General features: G+C 36.4%; 1 protein-coding gene across 1 annotated transcript in view; it reads right to left on the bottom strand.

Annotated features, from left to right (window-relative positions):
• Positions 1-19,087, bottom strand: part of LOC306847992 (plexin A3) — a gene marked incomplete at its 5' end in the record, with an annotated part of 145,749 nt that overhangs the window by 67,024 nt on the left and 59,638 nt on the right. The window contains one exon of the mRNA XM_079382285.1: positions 742-865. Within this exon, the coding sequence (XP_079238411.1) occupies positions 742-865 (124 nt within the window). The remainder of the gene's footprint in view (positions 1-741; positions 866-19,087) is intronic.

Raw genomic sequence — 19,087 nt, 5'->3', positions numbered from 1 at the left:
ATAAACTAACAATAATCCCTGTTTTATATAATTTACTAATACAGGTTATTATTAAATTCTATATTATTATTTCAAGAAACAGAAAAGATGAAGATTGAACAACATTCTATAAATACATGATCTATCTATAAACCTAAATCTAGAATTAATCTTATACATGCATCATAAAAACACTTCTACTTTTGCATTTCTTCTCTTCTCTAGTTGTCTAATAAATCTGACATTGTATATTACGAATACTGCTGGCTGGCTCTCTGACAAATAGTTTTTGTTGAGCGCATAATTGTAAATTTCAATATAATAAATAATCTCTTTTCCATATAAATTACAATACAAACTGGGTCTTTCAAGCTCAAAAAATGACAAAAAAGCACCATAAATGCATAATACAAGTCTTCTGATGCCATATGTTAGATCTGTGTGACAGATAGATATATTTAAGCTATTCTTTACTGGAAATCATCTCCTTTGCTGAAGCTCTACAGGTTTAGAACGACATAAGTTTGAGTAAATTATGATTTTTTTTTATTTTTGGATGAGTCATCCCTTTAAATCATTTCCACCTTGTGATATTCATTCTCATACAGTATGTTTTTATCAAAGCATTCATTATGCTGTAAAAGCAATAGTAATAAAGGATGCCGCTGTGAGTGTCCATAATGAAAATGCTTTATGAAGATGGTTCCGGGACTACACCGGAGTGATTTTATACTTCTGGAGTAGCATATAAAACTCAATCACCTGTGTGGAAGCGGAGGTCACGGACATGTTATCAGGAGTGACAGTGATGTCAACACACTGTTTCAGCTCCGTACTGAAGTGAAGCGGCTCGGCCCACTTCTCGCAGGCTTCCTTTCTGGAGCACCTGGAAACAAACAAACAAACAAACGGATGAGTAAACAGAAACATCCCGGCCCGCACAATAGCCAGCAGTTGGCGGCGCTGGCTCAATAAGGCCTTCGCCGAGAGCAGCGGCCCGTCTCGTTCAAGCTTCAGTGAGCATGATTTTCTTTTTCCCTGTCCACTCAGACCAATGCATGTCAAATATCCACCGATATCCACAGTCCCTGCAAATGGATCACCAAATCCTTCTGATGCTGCCGATATGGAGCTACACGTTGGGCAGAATGGACTCATATACCATGCAATGGAAGAAATGTGTAGATGTATATCTGTGCGTGAGAGGTCAGGGCTGCTCTTTATTATTTACACATGATAATGACAAAAACATGGAGTAATGTGACTTTTCCCAAATAATGGTGAAATAGTTTCTGCATTCACTGTCTTCAAATGTGGCTTATCCAATCAAATTTTTAAGTCAGAATCATATTTTTATACTGCTCTGAGGGTTTAACTTTGACTGTTATAATGTGAGGCTTGTCAATAATTTACAATTAATCGGATTTAGTTTCCAAATAAAAAAAGGAAAAATGTATTGCTAAAATTATTATTATTTTTTTATTTGAACATTTTTGGCCAATTAAATTTTCCAGATTATCTGAAAATATTTAAGCCATTTCAACTGAATTCACAGTAGATAAAAACATATATAATGCTATACTCAGGGTGCGAACTACGGGGGAGCTAGGGGGAGCTCGGCTCCCCTTAATAAGACATGGGCTCCCCTGAAAACGTGATTTGTGAAATTTTGGGGGGTCTCAAAAAATATTGACAGTGTGTTATTTTGACGTGCAATTTGAGTTTTGTGTAATGTGATCATCGTGGATTGTGTAAAATTGCAAAAAATATAATTCATTCATGCATGACGGCGATTTAAACCTAATTCACTTCAATAAAGATAACTTGACATGTTATTCTTGTCATGAACATCAAGGTGTGGGGGCGCTGCGGTGCAAATTCATTCCACTCATGTTTAGTGCATGTTAACTCAAAGATTCGTAGAAAAAATATAAACGTTGGATTCAACATTGGCCGTAGATCTGTGCGCGCAGTCCTTGAAATCCATTCTGCAGTTAGCATATAGCTACCATGAACACAAGGCAGTTTAATTACTTAAGTTTTGATTCACCTGCTGCAAGCCCTGTTAGCTCACCTCCCGCCGCGCCGGGATGACAATCAAGAAATAAGTCATTGGAATTTTTATAAGCCCCCCCCCGGTTATAAAAAAAAAAAGTGGGCTCCCCCAAAGTCCACGGTATAGTTCGAACACTGGCTATACTCACATTCCACAATAAAAAATTACAGTAACGCTTTACATCTAGGTTTAATTAATTAGCATTAGCTAATGCATCAGACATCAAAATCACAATGAACTAAATTTTTAGCATTTAATAACGCAGGTTAATGTTTATTTCTATTTATTAATTATATTTGATTAATACATTTTTAACATTGTGTTAATGTATTATGATTAAATGAGTAAATAAACTGATAAATATAAATTAATATAAAAGACATAAATGTACAATAATGTAGAAATATAACAAGTATTAAATCTAATCTTAAAATAACAATAAACAAATAAAATAATTTGATTAATTTTAAAACCTTACAATAAAAATAAAACAAATTATATAAATATTAAATAATAAATACACAATAAACATAATAAGTACTAAATCTAATCTTAAAATAACAATAAACAAATACAATTATTTGATTAATTTTACAATAATAAAAGTAAAATTATATAATTATTAAATAATAAATATACAAACAATATAAATATATAATAATATAAGTATTAAATCTAATCTTAAAATAATTAACAAATATGAAATACTGTGATTCATTTCCCAAAATCCTAAAACAATAAATAAAATTACAATTATATAAATATAAATATACAATAATATAAATATATAATAAATATAAAATAAAATAATTGTTTGTTCATTAATTCATAATAAATTACCAATGCTGAAAATTTAATGTAACCCAAAAAAACAAAAACAAACATTATCTGAACAGTATAGAGGAACATTAAGGGTATTGATTATCTCCTAAAAGCAAAAGAGACAGAAATGTGTAAGCATATCAGTAACAATGGCTCCTGCACCTATGTGCTTTCATTTGTTTTTGCCGCCGAGCGTCCGTGGGAGTGAGCTGGCCTGCTTTCCTCATAAGTACATCTGCAGGGAAGCTGCCAGATATTAAAGCATTCATAAAACTGGCATGTTCGTTAGACGTGTTAAGTGGAGTTAAAAGTCGCCAGCGCTTGTGTTAGCCCGCAAACGAAGAGGGTTACGCCAATGTACACAAAGCCTCATCATAACCCGACCCCGATCATCTATTATAACAATGTTTGCGCCGCCATTTGTGAAACGCCACATTAAAATACACCAACCTCGCTCCAAATCAGTCATATTTTAGCGACTTCAGCCCTAAAGGTGGGTATTGTTGATTACTGTTATATGTCAGCGGCGAGAAGTACAGTATAAGCTGATGATGCATAACGAGGCTCGCTAAATTAAATGCGCTTTAATTTTGAGGCCACTCCAGAGAGACTCTAATGAAAAACACACACGGAGGAGAGATAGAGAACAAGCCTGTAAAAGCACAGCCGCCCCGGATTGCATCAAACACCTCAAAACTAGACACGTGGGGGGGTGGGGGGCTAAATATTTGCCAAAAGCCCAGGTATCTAATTTATCACGATGTCTAAGATGACATTATTTTCCATCAGCGACAGCAAAACGCCGCATTTTTACCTCCAGCGCGCCTGTCTGTCTGGGAAATGAAGCAAGCGCAGTCGATACTGACAATGCCATTATTCACTAGCAATGCACACAGCAGTAATGATTTGTTTTCCCTTAATTATGCCAATATGTCTAAGGAAAGAAAAAAGAAACGGGAGCAGTCTTAATTAAAGAGATAGAAAAGGATATCTCTCGGTACATGCACCTTCAAGGCCTTCCGGCCCCTTTTCGCTTTCGTTTTTCTCTCTTTCCTGCGTTCACGAAATGAGTTTTTGTCCAATTAAACTGCACTTGTCTTTCTGGTGAACTGGAACTAATGTGATTTATGAGACATCGCCACCTTTCTCAGGTAGGGCGGTCCTACCTACAAATACCCAGGTGACAACAATACGACGACCCACCGGAATGTTTCCTCGAGGATCGTATTGATCCCTCTCGACGCGCAGCATGTACAGTGAGCAAATCTGGGACAGGAACTCAACAAGGGCTGGAAATTGCCCATGACAGGAAGCGTACAGTGAAACAATGCTCGTGTAAGCAAGCAGTCGTTTAGCGAACGCTTTTGTTCAATGTGACTTGTGGACAAATGCTCTGGAGCAACTTGTGATTAAGGAGACTGAACCAGTAACCTTCAGATTGTCATTCATGGACACGAAAAAGACTGTTAAAATAATAGATCATCCAAAAATGATCATCATGTCACCCTTACGGTGTTTCAAACTTATGTTTAACTAATTGCATTTAAATTTGTTTATTTAGCATTAAATAAATAAATAATACAAATGAAATGGATTCATTTAGTATTAAAAATTTATTATAAATATTGAAACTATTTATTTACATTTATTCCTTCTTTTGGAGGAACACCAAAATAAGTCATAAATAAATAAATAAGTAAAGTGTAAATATTTTCTAAATATTGAATCTATTTATTTACATTTATTCCTTGTTTTGGAGGAACACCAAAATAAGCAAATAAATAAATAAGTAAAGCGTAAATATTTTCTAAATATTTAATATATTTATTTACATTTATTCCTTGTTTTGGAGGAACACCAAAATAAGCAAATAAATAATTAAGTAAAGTGTAAATATTTTCTGAATATTTAAACTATTTATTTACATTTATTCCTTCTTTTGATGGAACACTAAAAATATTACAATCAATCAAAAAAAATATTTATTTACATTCATTCCTGGTTTTGGAGGAACACAAAAATGATTACAAAAATTATATATATATAAAAAAAAAAAATCACTATTGTGAAGCATATTGGTTCAATGCATCTTGATGCACCAAGTTTGAATATGTGCATGCATGAATGACAATTCACATTTAGTAATTTATCATAATTAATGCTTGCATGAATGCATGACTGGATTAATTAATTAATTAAGCTTCCAATTAAAGTTGATTCATATTTTATAACCACTTACATATATATTAATTTATTTACTCTTTTAATTTAATTTACATGTACTCTAAGGAACACAAAGATATTACAAATTAAACAAATCTGAGTTGCTCTTTTTCATTTAATGAAAAAAAAAAAAAATGCATTAGATTTGGTCCTTATGACTTGAAAATTAATTTGCACATCCACACATTTAAACTAGAAGACGTATGGAAATTGATGATGTTTGATCACTATTGTCAAGCATAGCACAATGCATCTTGTTTGCGCCAAGTTTGAATATGTGCAAGCATGAATTACAAATTTCACATTTATTCATTTATCATAAACGTCTTGCATGAATAAATAAACAACAAACAAAGATACTTTAGCATAAAATTACGCTAATTTAAAAATATATTCATTTACATTTACTGCGAGCATTTACTACTGGTGCATCACTAAATAAGATATTAGAAAGAACATAAATCTCTGAGCTGCTCCTTTTCATACACAGTAACAAAACCACAGAAAAGCACCATAAATTAGTCCATTTGACTTGTTCACTGCTGTTTTTCACTGAAAAACTCATTTGCACATGTCCATATTTAAACTAGAAAACCAACGATGTTAGCAGTCATTGACGTCAAACCTGCTGCAATGCCTCCTGACACACCAAACCTTAATATGTGTTTGCATGAATGACACATTTCACATTTATTCATTTACCAAACATATTCAACATGATTCAGAGGAGTCATTCAGCAACAAGTAAATGAGATTTAAAGGGTTACTCCAGCCCAAAATAAATTTTTTGTCAATAATCACTTACCCCCATGTCGTTCCAAACCCATAAAAGCTTTGTTCGTCTTCGGAACACAATTTAAGATATTTTGGATGAAATCCGTGAGGCTTGTGACTGTCCCATTGACTGCCAAACAATTAACACTGTCAAGGCTCAGAAAAGTATAAAAAACATAGTCAGAATGGTCCATCTGCCATCAGTGGTTCAACCGTAACGTTACGAAGCTATGAGAATACTTTTTGTATGCGAAGAAAAAAATAACGACTTTATTCAACAATTCGTCTCCTGTTCCGTGTCAGCCGCGCAGCCGCACCACACAGATACGTCTTCTACGTTTGTTTACCCTTTGATTTGAGCGAAAACAGCATATCCTTGTGTCTTGGCTGACACAGAACAGCGTACGCAGTTTGCGTCCAGCGGATATTCTCCAAAATGGCGCTACGCTGACGCAGGGGAGACGAATTGTTGAATAAAGTCGTTATTTTTTTTTTCAACTTTAATTTTTTTTGCGTACAAAAAGTATTCTCGTAGCTTCATAACGTTACGGTTGAACCACTGATGGCAGATGGACCATTCTGAAGATGTTTTTTATACTTTTCTGGGTCTTGACAGTGTTAATTGTTTGGCAGTCAATGGGACAGTCACAAGCCTCCCAGTTTTCATCCAAAATATCTTAAATTGTGTTCCGAAGACGAACAAAGCTTTTACAGGGTTTAGAACGACATGGGGGTAAGTGATTAATGACAACATTTTCGACATTTTGAATGCACGCCATCGATTTCTCTCGCCCCGTCTTTCACCATTTCGACAAAATGACGACATTTTGGGGTGGAGTAACCCTTTAAAAGCTAATGAGATCTGGTCTGTTTATCACACAAAGCTATTGTCTGACTTCAGAAGACCTGGAATATATTGGATGAGTCATGGGATACCTTAATAGTGTTTTTGTCAGAAAACAGCTGCTTGGATGCTCTTCAAAATACCTCCGGCTGGTCTTCCGCAGAAGAAAACAGTCATACGGGTTTGTGGGTTTGCATTTTTGTCCAAGTTCCTTTAATTTCATTCTTCTACGAGCCTTTTCTCATCGTCTCTCCATCTGAACTAGTTTGAGGAGCGGTTGAGCAACTGACTCATTTCTCCCCAGCTGAGAGCTTGACTCTCTGAGTACCAGCTTAGCTATTCCAATTTCTAAAAAATCTATTATGCTTCCATATTCGGTGTCCTTCTTATGAGGATAATTCCAGGATGGTTTCCACTGGTCTCCCCCCAATTCCAGTCCAAGTAATATTGCTTTATTACTTCTAAAGTCACATTGAACCCTGTGTAAATGAAGAACTAGGGCAGAAATGGGATGAAAACCTTGAAAACTCCAGCGGCCTTTCATGATGGAGAACTCCAATAGCGGTCGTCTGAGGTGTCTGGGCAGACAGATTGTTAAGATCGAGTGAGGGGTGAAAGACGGGGCGAGAGAAATCGATGGCGTGCATTAATTGATATACGTAAAGGACTAAGTGCTCTGGGTCAATTGTGTCTTTGACTTTGATTGGCGAGAAGAACAATGGGAGAAGCGTCCACCTGTTTGAGTGAGGGTTTATTGACAAGACAACAGATTTTCTCGGTGCCTTTCAGGACGTCTGTCTGGGACACGGCCTTTACACTTTGCAGACATCAGTCATCAGAGATTTAAACCACGCTTTTCTTTCACTTGACTTTCCCACTTGGTTGCAATCTTTCAGAAACTTGATGTACTAGATTTGCAGTGATGACACTCTCCACAGTACGTTCTGTTCTTAAAAAGAACTGAATTACATACTTTATAATCTTATGAAATGTTAAAATGTTATTCTGAAATTTGAGTAGAGACATTTAACAATGCTTGAAGATGAATAAAGACTAAAAACTAAAAATGAAATGTTCCAAATGAAAATGAATACAGAAATCCATCTATCCATCCACATTTTTCATGTACAATATAATAAAATATTATATACATACATATATACATATACACACACCCACGCATGTTGGTTTTTGTGGTTTATGGGGACTCTCCATAGGTGTAATGGTTTTTATACTGAACAAACTGTGTGTGCTATTGCCCTACACCAACCCTACACCTAAACTTAGCCCTCACAGGAGACTTTGTGCATTTTTAGATTTTCAAAAAAAACACCATTTAGTATGTTTTTTAAGCCTTTTGAATTACAGGGACATAGGCAGCGTCCTCATAAACCACCTTCATATTGTAATACCTCTGTCATACCCATGTCATTATACAAATTTGTGTCCTCAAACCACATAAACATGCGCACACACACACACACACACACACACACACACACAATCTTACGGAATTTATATAACACACATTGAATACATGTTTTTGAATTTGGCCAAAAAATAAGTGCTGTAGTTGTGTAGAAACATGAAAAACATCTTAAAAACATGGATTCACAAACATTTGGAGTGTTGGATTTTGAATGGCATGGTATTTTTTGAGAGCAGAAGATGCTCTAAATCAGACTTCAGATGAATGAACGTCTTAATGACGTGCGTGTGCTATCAGCCTAGAAGCATCCAGTCCTCCAGCACAATTAGCACAAGTTTCCAGTAGCGTGCTAGCTTTGAGTACACCTAGAGCCGTCGGTGAGGTCAACCAGTAAATGTTCAGTCATTGAAAGACCCAACCATGAATAGAACATTAATGAACACTGAGGGACACTCGTGAGAGCCGCTAACAGCGTCTACAGAGACCTGCACGCTCTTAACAAACACAGCAACCTAACCAAACCTATGACAGATCCATCGCATCAGACGGGCGCACAATAATAGGCCTGCTAAAGCTTTTAACCACAGTCCTTTCTACCAGACACTGTACTGCTAATTTTCCCGAATCCACAAGAGCCCTTCGGTAGGAACAGTAATACAATACAAACTCCACCAAATGGGGCTGATTTGAATTACACTGCAAATCCATCTTCCAGCTTCCCCTCGTTGCCATGGACACAAACCATTTCCAGAGGTACACTTTGCCGCTTTTTCCCCCCCTGCCCCCTTCTTCCACTCAGTCTCTCTCCCTTTGGCTCAGCAATGTCGGTGGCTAGAGGCTAAAGAGCTCTCGGGGAATTGAATACAAAGTCAAGACAACAAGGAGAATAATAAGATGCAGGTCAGAGCCACCCCCTGTCCCCTCCCGAGCCAAAAAACGAGTATGCTTTTGGCAACGGCTGACGGTGAAAGGCATTTCTCATGGCAACGGTTCATGGCACATTTCCCCGAGGAGAGCGAGTACTGGCAAACAAAATGAGCCGGACACGATGAAAGGCCTCAGAAACATGGGGTTACATATGTGTGTTTAACAAAAGCGGGCCACACGCGTTTAGAAGGAGTTTGAACTGTTGATGAACCCTGAAATATCAGATACACAAACTCGAAAAATGACATTTCAAATGAAATTGCATATATTTACTAGATGTGCCTTGAACACACCAAATCAATCATATACGAATAAAATATAATCAAAAAATGAATTATGCATTACATTAGATTACAAAACACACACAAACATGCATCATTGTGTAATATATAATACATTTTATATAGTGTATTGTGTATATATTTTATAACAACTTATTTTATTCTATACTGAATATAGAATATACTGCACACATATATTTAACCTATATACATATTATACATGCATACAAAGTACAAATTTTCGAATTAAATTTTTTTATATAATTGTATTCTGTCGATTTTATAGTTATCATTATTAAATATTTTATATTATTTAATTTTGTTATTATAATTATATTTATATTTTATTGTACATTATACAAAAATATAATTTTATTATAAATATTCTATATAGAGAATGTGTACCTATACAGTGCCCTCCAAAAGTATTGGAACAGTAAAGACAAAATTGCTCTGTTGGCTGTGGAGTCAAGACATTTACAAATATGATTAAAAGATGAATATGAGACAAAACTACAGAATGTCACATTTTATTATTGGGTGAAACAACACATATATGTTTTACCAGCTAAGAAGTTCAGCACTTTTAGAGTTTCATCCCTCTATCTGATGTGAGCATAAGTATTGGAACAGTTGCCTCACAGGTCTTTCTAAGTGATCAGCTGTGTCCTGTTGCATTAATTCTTCAGATATTAAAAGCAGGGAATGTGTCGTATCAGTTATATCCATTACTTCTGTATTCAGAATCTTGCATTCGATGATGACACACACAAACCAGGAGGAAGACGAGAGAGCTGACTTTGAGAGAAAAGCAAGCGATTTGGAGGCTAAAAGAAAAGAGGAAGTCAATAAGAGCTATAGCAAAAACAAAGGGCATGGAGAAATCAAGAGTTTGGAAACCACCAGCTACACCAGCAACCAACAACTACCTGATAGGCTAAGAAAACAACAGTAGTTGATGACAGACAAATCATAAAAGCTGTGAAAATGAACCCTAAAAGACGTGTCTGTAAAATCACCAACAACTTCCAGAAAGCTGGGGTGATGCTCCGACAATCTACTGTCCTCAGGAGACTTTGACACAGAATTACAGATGCTACACAGCAAGATGCAAACCTCTGACCAGCACCAAAAATAGAAAGGCAAGATTAGAGTTTGCAAAAAAGCACAAAGGTGAGCCAGAAGAGTTTTGGAACTGTGTTTATGGACCGATGAGACAAAGATGAACCTTTATCTAAGTGATGGGAAAGCAAAAATGTGGAGAAAAAAAGGGAACTGCAAATGATCCCAAGCATACAGCCTCATCTGTAAAGCATGGTGGAGGTGGTGTCATGGCATGGGCATGCATGGCTGTCTCTGGAACAGGCCCTCTCAACTTTACTGATGACTTAATGTATGATGACAGTAGCAGAATGAATTTGGAGGGGTACAAAACAATCTTGCCTACCAATATTCAAGAAAATGCCACCAGATTCATTAGGAAGTGCTTCATATTGCATCAGGACAATGACCCAAAACACCCTGCCAGTTCAGTCAAGGTATTTACAAGGGCAAAGAAATGGAAAGACTTAGATTGCCCAAGTCAATCTCCAGATTTAAATCTGATTGAACATGAATGTCACCAGCTGAAGAGGAGAGTAAAGGCAGAAACTCCCCAAAACAAGCAACAATTGGAATTGGCTGCATTAAAGGATAAGTATTTCAAAGAATGAGACCAAGAGTCTGGTGATGTCTATGGGTCACAGACTCACTGCTGTGATTGTGCGCAAGGGATCTGCAACTAAATAATAGCTTTTAATCTTTTATCTGCCTTATGTTCAAATCTCCCAATACTTCTGCTCACATCAATGAGTGGGATGAACTCTAAAAGTGCTGTTCTTTTTATTTGGTAAAACATGTATGTGTTGAAACGGCTAATAATAAAATGTGATATTCTGTAGTCTTGTCTCATATTCATCTTTTAATCATATTTGCAAATGTCTGGACTCCACAGCCAACAGAGCAACTTTGTCTTAACTGTTCCAATACTTATGGAGGGGACTGTACATACATTCATATACATTTTATGCATTTATATAGAATTAGATCATTTATATAGTATATATTATATTTATAATTTTGCATAAACATAATTAATCTCTCTCTTTTGATGGACATACCATTAAATATTACATACAAACAAATAAATAGATAAATATTTTGCTTAAAATTTACACAAATAAATAAATATTTAGCACTTATAATAATTATATATAAACAAATCAAATGTATCTAAATAAAATCAGTTCTCCTATATAGTTAATGTATACAATTATCCTGTTACAAGAGAAACAATATTATATGATGAATATCGTTCTAACGTAAAACATTTCAGTATAACACCACACATATCAAGTACATGTTATGAAAAAAATCTGATTACTTCAGGAAAAACCCCCACCAAAATGTTGAACGCTACAATAATTATCCCTCATAAGGAGGTTTGCTACAAACAAGGCTTGTTTTTGTGATAAAAAGGTGAGAACCTGAACATCTGCTCGACCAGCTTTTATATCACAGCAAAAACACGAGGCTGAGAACGGCGTCATCGCAACGGGAGAAATTGAGATACGTGCACGTGTCCAAATATTAATTATATAGAGAAGGGTTCTGTCTTGTCAACAAAAGAACATAATAACCAGCGAACAAAACCGTGGGGTGTGCCAGTCATTATTCAGCATTATCTGTGCTGATAAAAGACGATAGATCCGCAGGACACCCACTACAAAGGCTATCTGGATTTGCGAAGCTGAAATAAATGAACACAAAAGGTTAAGAGCAACCGTTCCAGTAATTATAAAGCGTGTTATGGTGAGATCGGAGGAACGGGTGTAGTTTTTTGAAGCCTCTTCTTGTTGGCTGTCATTGAGGCGAGAGAAAGACAATGAAACTGACGCGAATGAAAGAATGGGATAGAAAACACATTTTTTCCTACATTTCCAAAGCAACAAACAAGCCTCACGATTCAAGGTATTATTCATGTCCATGTTCAAGTATGAGCTACAATAACACTAGAATAATAATACTCGCTAAGGGCTTTAAAAATGAACCGTGACTCCAGACACTCGCTCAAATATCACCTCTCCACTCTCCTCGCCGCTGGAGAGGAAAAACGCACGTCAAACGCAGAGAATAAAGAAAAACATGTATGTCTGTAGGTCAACCCACAGGCGCACACACATGTGCACGATGAGCAGTGCATTGTGGGATTGTCTGTTCTTCTCACTCATTTTACTTCAAACTTTCCTTCTAACACGGCAACGTGAAAGCATATGTCTGTCTAACCTCATCCATCTGTAAACTGACACCAGATCCAATTTAAAACTTCTCACCAGAATTTCAACCTGATAAAACCACCTGTAATTAGAAATTACAAAGTGAGAAAAACATATCTATGTGCAATGCAAAAAAAGTTTTAGTCTCGACACTAGACATTGCATTTATTCAACAACATTGCAGCATTGTTACTGAAGCTGCTGATTCACTAAAAAGAACTGACACAAGAATCATTCCCACTGATTAATTGACTCTTATGAACCATTTTTAGTGAATCAAACACTTGCAGCTTACAACTACTGTTATATTGACTAATATGCAGAAACTGACTGGTTGTTCATATGACGATAAAAGAAACATTCTCTACGTTTAGTAATATTTCTTAAATATGATTAACCTTATATCAGATATTTATAAAATTCACAAAAAAGAACCAGTTCATAAGAGTCATTCACTTAGGAAACAAATCATGCGGGTTGTGCTTTAATTGTTTGATTTGCTGAAAAGAAATCAAAATCTCGAAAGATTCATTCATTTGGGAATCAGACTACACTGGTCACACTGTATAGTCTGACTCCCGAATGAATCACTCGCTAGTGAATCAAATGAACACATCACAACCAGTGCAGACCAAATAATTCCTGAAAAATGGTCTCTAGCCAGTTCTTTTTAGTGAATTAAATACACACAGCACAATCAGTGTAGTCTGATTCCTGAAGAAATGACTCGTTGGTCCATGTTAGACACAAGCAGCATTGACTTAAAAATACACTATACAAATGATTATTGAAGTACATTTACATTTTATTGGAGTAAAGTGTTTCTACATTTAATTCAATGCGCTACCTTCTGTATTTCTGCAGTTGTTTGTGAAATTTCCTAGCAAATTTGTTTCAACGCCAATTTTTTGACATACATTATGCTGTCTAAATGTGGTGTTTATTATTAATTGATACATTCTGACATAACATTGTTTAATTTATAGATAACACAATTTATTAGATTGTATTTATTTTTTAATACTTAAGGCCATTGCATACCGAGTCCGAATTTTTTGCACATTGAAAAATAAATCACGTTTACACACTGCCTCTGAAACTTTCTTCCGTCATAAAAAAATTGAATCAGGTTCTGCGTTTTTCACATCCGTAGCAAGCATTTTGAGAGGTGTTTTGACAATTCAGAGCCACCGTACAAGTGAACGCCAAAATTCAGAATGGTGATTGTCAAGTTCATCTACTTCGTCTCGCAGCACAACGCACACTGAGTTCACAGAAACTGGTGACTCTAGTATCGCTAGCAGAGCATCAAACTGAGCCACTGACATTCGGAAGTAAACTTTAAATCGCCCGTGATAATCCCACTGCTACTTAATAGGAGCGGGAACTACTTCCTCTCTATATATTCAGTATTGGATGGACCCAATATTTCCTTTCTTTTTCTCATTTTAAGAAGCGAGTCTTCAAGCCTCAATTTAGTACGGTTTTGCGAATTTTTTCGCAACGTATTAATTAATATGCATCGGACTCAGTGTGCAAGGTTTCTGTGCATGACCAATACGAATTTCGGACTCAGTGTGCAAGAACATTTAGACTTAGTGGTTTTATCAAATCTCCAACATTAAGTATTAAACATTATGAATGACACCTCAAATTGTGCGATTTGTTAAGTAGATGAGTTTGAGAGGGCACGAACCTCTCATTTTCTTCAGAAAATATACACATTTATCAGAAAGAATATTAGCAATACATAATCTGTAAAATCAGATTTTAAAAAGCCACAGTAATTACCTCAGAAACCCTCGATTCAACAGCATGACAAAGCAATGGTCCTAATAATCAACAAACCACTCTTGAGATCTCAAAGACAGCTCAATTATTTAGTATGACCTGCCATCTCTGTACTGATAATTATCCCGCTAATGCGTTCGTGCAAAAGTCATTTATGAGTTATAAGGCATTGTTTTATTTTACTATGCTGAAACAGGAACTCAAAAAAGGTCACTTTTTGTTTATTTAACCAGTGGGAGTTAAACAATCACCATGCAATATGAAACCTGAGTTAATATACGGAGATTCTCAGAGCTTTACTTGAATAAAACAGACTCGACAGCCCTGAGCGCTTGAGACACTGGTGCACCTGGTGTGTCTCAAGGTTGCCTTTTTTTTTTACTGTCAAAGCAAACAGTTTCCATCGACTCTGCAAAGTCGCACTAGTCTGAGCGGCACAAAGCCACACGGCAGACAGCGTGCGACCTGACAGCAGAGTCACCGATGTATTGTCAGGCTCCTACGCATCATATTTTTTCATTCACACATCTGTCATCGGAGCATGAAGAAACTTTGGCCGGGCGGGTGACGAGCCGGTTGAGGTCAAAGGTCAGGCTATTTGGAGTTTAGAAACGGTGTTTGCGCGCTATGAACACGTCGGCCATTAAATGGGTTGCTTTGCTTGATCTGCTGCTAATTGCGCTGCGCAGCGGCTGTCACAAGGTCATGTAAAGTCTGGGGATATGCTATTAATATGCAAACAAATGTCATTTTCCAACGGGTGCGGTACAGGCTTGCGCTAATTATTCCATCAATCCCAGATTTACATCTTAATTAAAGATTTCTATCTCATTGAAGGTATGGCGATGGTGGAAAATAGATCAGAACAGAGTTTTTTTTTTTTTTTCTCTGACGTGTAAAACTCCACAATGGTCTTCAAGGCACTACAGGAAGGCAGAAAAAAGCTGCTTTATCACCTCTGGATAACTTCATCTGTGTCTATACACGGCTGTCAAAAGCTCGGAAACGCTTCGAATGCTGACTCTGGATCCAATTTGTGTAACTGAACTCGCACGGTGCCTCTTGCTGTAGAGATTTCAAGTAGAGAAGACAATGTTTTGTGTTTCTGTTAAAGCTTCGAATGGCAATCAGGGATGAAGTACAGACACATTTGTAATGAATGTAGAATGCCTGCCAAAGTCTTCTAATGGTGTAATTGTACTTAAAATATGCAAACTTAGTTGTGATGCAAAATCTGATTGGATGAGCCATTTCTGAATTATCACAACAATTGAGGGTTTTAGTCTATTACTTTTGAGGCCGCAAAGAACAAAGCTGTTTAATCACCTCTGGATGACTTTATCTGAATGTAAACGCTGCTGTCAAAAACTTGGAAACGCTACGACTGCTGACTGTGGATCCAATTTAACCAAATCCACACAGTACCTCACACTGTACAGTTTTTGCAGATTTTGGCATTTTTTCCAATGACAATCTGTGATGAAGTACAGACACGTTTGTAACGCTTGTAGAATAACTGTTAAAGTCTTTGAATTGGTCTTCTGTCTTGTCCGACTGTCAAATTATTGACAATGTATCTGTTATTGATTGTTTGTTCCGATTATGTTATTTAGTTCATTTTTAAAAGACAATAAACAGTAGATCACAAAAAAATTGTATAATTGGTTTTAAAAATGCGCAATTATAAAATTAACATTTGTGACCAAATCTGATTGGATGAGCAATGTCTGAAGCTGTTAAAATAAAAATAACAATTTCTGTAAGTTTTTAAATCTATTAGTATATAAATTACCATTCTAAAGTTAAGGGTCAGTAATGTTTTTTTTTTTTTTTCAAAAATAATGAATGCATATGCATTAAATTGTAGACATGTAAAACTCGGCACCGGTCTTTGTGGGACTACAGGAAAATAAAATTGTACAACAACAGATCATTTTTCAGGTTGTTAGAGTACTTCTACAATACTTCAAATTAGCTTATATAAACTATCATGCAAAGGTTTAGATTCAGTACGGTATTTTTTTTACGTTTAATGCAATATGCATTAAATTGGACATATAAATCTCGACAATGGTCTTTGTGGAGCTACAGGAAGGCAAAACAAAGCTACAGACACGTTTGGAACGAAGATAAGAATGACTGTCAATGTGTTTTTACTAGTGTAATTATACTTAATACACAATTATGAAATTAATAGTTGTGTCAAAATCTGATTGGATAAGCAATGTTTGCAGCGGTTAAAAAAAAAATAAAAATTCCAACAATCGAAGCATTTAGTCTTAGTTTTTAGGTCATTTTTATGTTAGCATACACTTAAAATATTTCAAATTAACTTAAACTACCGTTCAAAAGTTTGGAGTCAGTGGGGGAAGTCGTGGCCTAATGGTTAGAGAGTCGGACTCGTAATCCAAAGGTTGCGGGTTCGAGTCTCGGGCCGGCAGGGATTGTAGGTGGGGGGAGTGAATGTCCAGCGCTCTCTCCACCCTCAATACCACGACTGAGGTGCCCTTGAGCAAGGCACCGAACCCCCAACTGCTCCCCGGGCGCCGCAGCATAAATGGCTGCCCACTGCTCCGGGTGTGTGTTCACGGTGTGTGTGTGTTCACTGCTGTGTGTGTGTGTGCACTATGGATGGGTTAAATGCAGAACACGAATTCAGAGTATGGGTCACCATACTTGGCAGTATGTCACTTCACCAATCTTTTTTTGGAAAAAAAAAAAATGTATTCATCAAAGATGCATCACATCGTAGACATGTAAAACTCGATAATGGTCTTCACAGTACTACAGGAAGGCAGAGCAATGCTGTTTTATCACCTCTGGATAACTTTATCTGAGTCTATACGCCGCTGTCAAAAGCTTAGAAATGCTTCGAAAGCTGACTCTGGATCCAATTTGTGTTTCCAAACCCGTACGGTGCCTCTTACTACAAATGAAAAGACAATGTTTTTCATTTCTGTTGAATCTTCCAGCGACAATCTGTACCCTGAGGCCTCGCCGCCCCCATGGTGCAATCTCGACCGGTCCACGCGCACACACTTATGTCAAAACCTTTCCCATCTCTTTCCAGAAAACACTCCATAAATTAAAGAGCGTGTTCGGCGATCACACATGCTCTTCCTCCCCCGGCTTTGACTGAAGGCAGCCCACTCTCTGACGGGAGTTCATCCAGTACAGGAGGGAGCAGAGAGCCCTGATGACAGCGGATAGGCAGCGTGGGGTGGCGGTAAGCCAGCAATAGCCAGACACTTCCTGATGGCAGTAACCGGCCCCCATGACCAGCTGCTGCCTGGGGATCAACCGGAGGTAAGAGACAGAAATGACGAGAGCGGAAAAAAAGACCAGGGAACATGTGGGGAGGCCTGTCACCTGCCAAGTGCTGCATGAGGTAGTTGAAATGGCAGCCACCAGCAACGCAGCGCTCTGATTGGCTGGCTGGGCTCCAGAATTCCCTGAGGTGTCTTAAAGAGTGTATAAGTGAATCCCGAGTGGAAGGTGACTAAGTACAGACATGTTTGTAATGAACACAGAATGACTTTCAAAGTTTTTTCTGATGTAGTTCTACTTTTAAAATGTACAATTGTACGATCTGATTGGAAGTTTGAAGATGAAATATTACAACAACTGAAGCTTTTTTTATGTTAGCATATCCTTAAACTACTCAAAATAAGCTCACGGACGCTACCTTTCAAAAGTCTAAAAGAAATGTATATTTTTATTTAGAAAGGATGCATTGAATTGATCAAAAGTGACAGTACATTAAGAATGTACTGTAAGTATATTTAGAATGTTCCAAAACTTAAAATGTTTCTATTTTAAATAAACTTTCTATGTATCAAAGAATTTTATTTAAAAAAATGTATCATGGTTTCCACAAATGTATGAATATACATTGATGATAATAACAAGAAATGTTTCTTGAGCAGCAAATCAGCGTTTTAGAATGATTTCTGAAGAATCATGTGACACTGAAATTTCAGCTTTGCACCGCAGGAATAAATTACATTTTAAAATATATCCTAAAAGAACACAATTATTTTAAATTAAATTAAATTATTTAAATTTAAATTAAATTATTTCATTTTAATTTTAATTTATTTAAATTATACACAATTATTTTAAATTAAATTAAATTATTTAAATTTAAATATTTCAATATTTTTTTTATCAAATAGGCACAGCTTCAGTGAGCACGAGAGACTAAAAAACCTAGTGTTTAGATTGAAATTTTACAGTCTCTGTCTTCTGGCAAAATTAAGCCAAAAATACAGATGACTCGTCCTGCACTACATATTTTCTTGTCCAATTAAAAGCTCACTAGAATGAGAATGTCCATTTCCAGCAACCGATTAACCAATCAGCAGCTAATCACAGTTCATGGCAGTGACCAAACTAAAGCATACTGACTAAAAATGAGGACACTCTTCAGTAAGACCCATCCAAACTTTCTTTAAACACGAAGTACATAAACACAGAACTGAAACTGCAATTTCATGAGGTCTGTAATTACATTCAGATAGTCAAAGATAGTCATTTACATTCGTATTTGAATGTACGCAAACAACCAATCTCTTAAACGCCATGTAACGCTTTATTTTCTGAGACATAGCAAGCATATTTCAGTGTGCAGAATAACTGTTCTAGTCT

This window comes from Barbus barbus, assembly GCF_936440315.1.
Source record: "Barbus barbus genome assembly, chromosome: 28".
Classification (NCBI taxonomy): Eukaryota; Metazoa; Chordata; class Actinopteri; order Cypriniformes; family Cyprinidae; genus Barbus; species Barbus barbus.
Note: the sequence above shows the minus strand (reverse complement) of the source record. Positions and strands in the feature narration are given on the sequence as shown.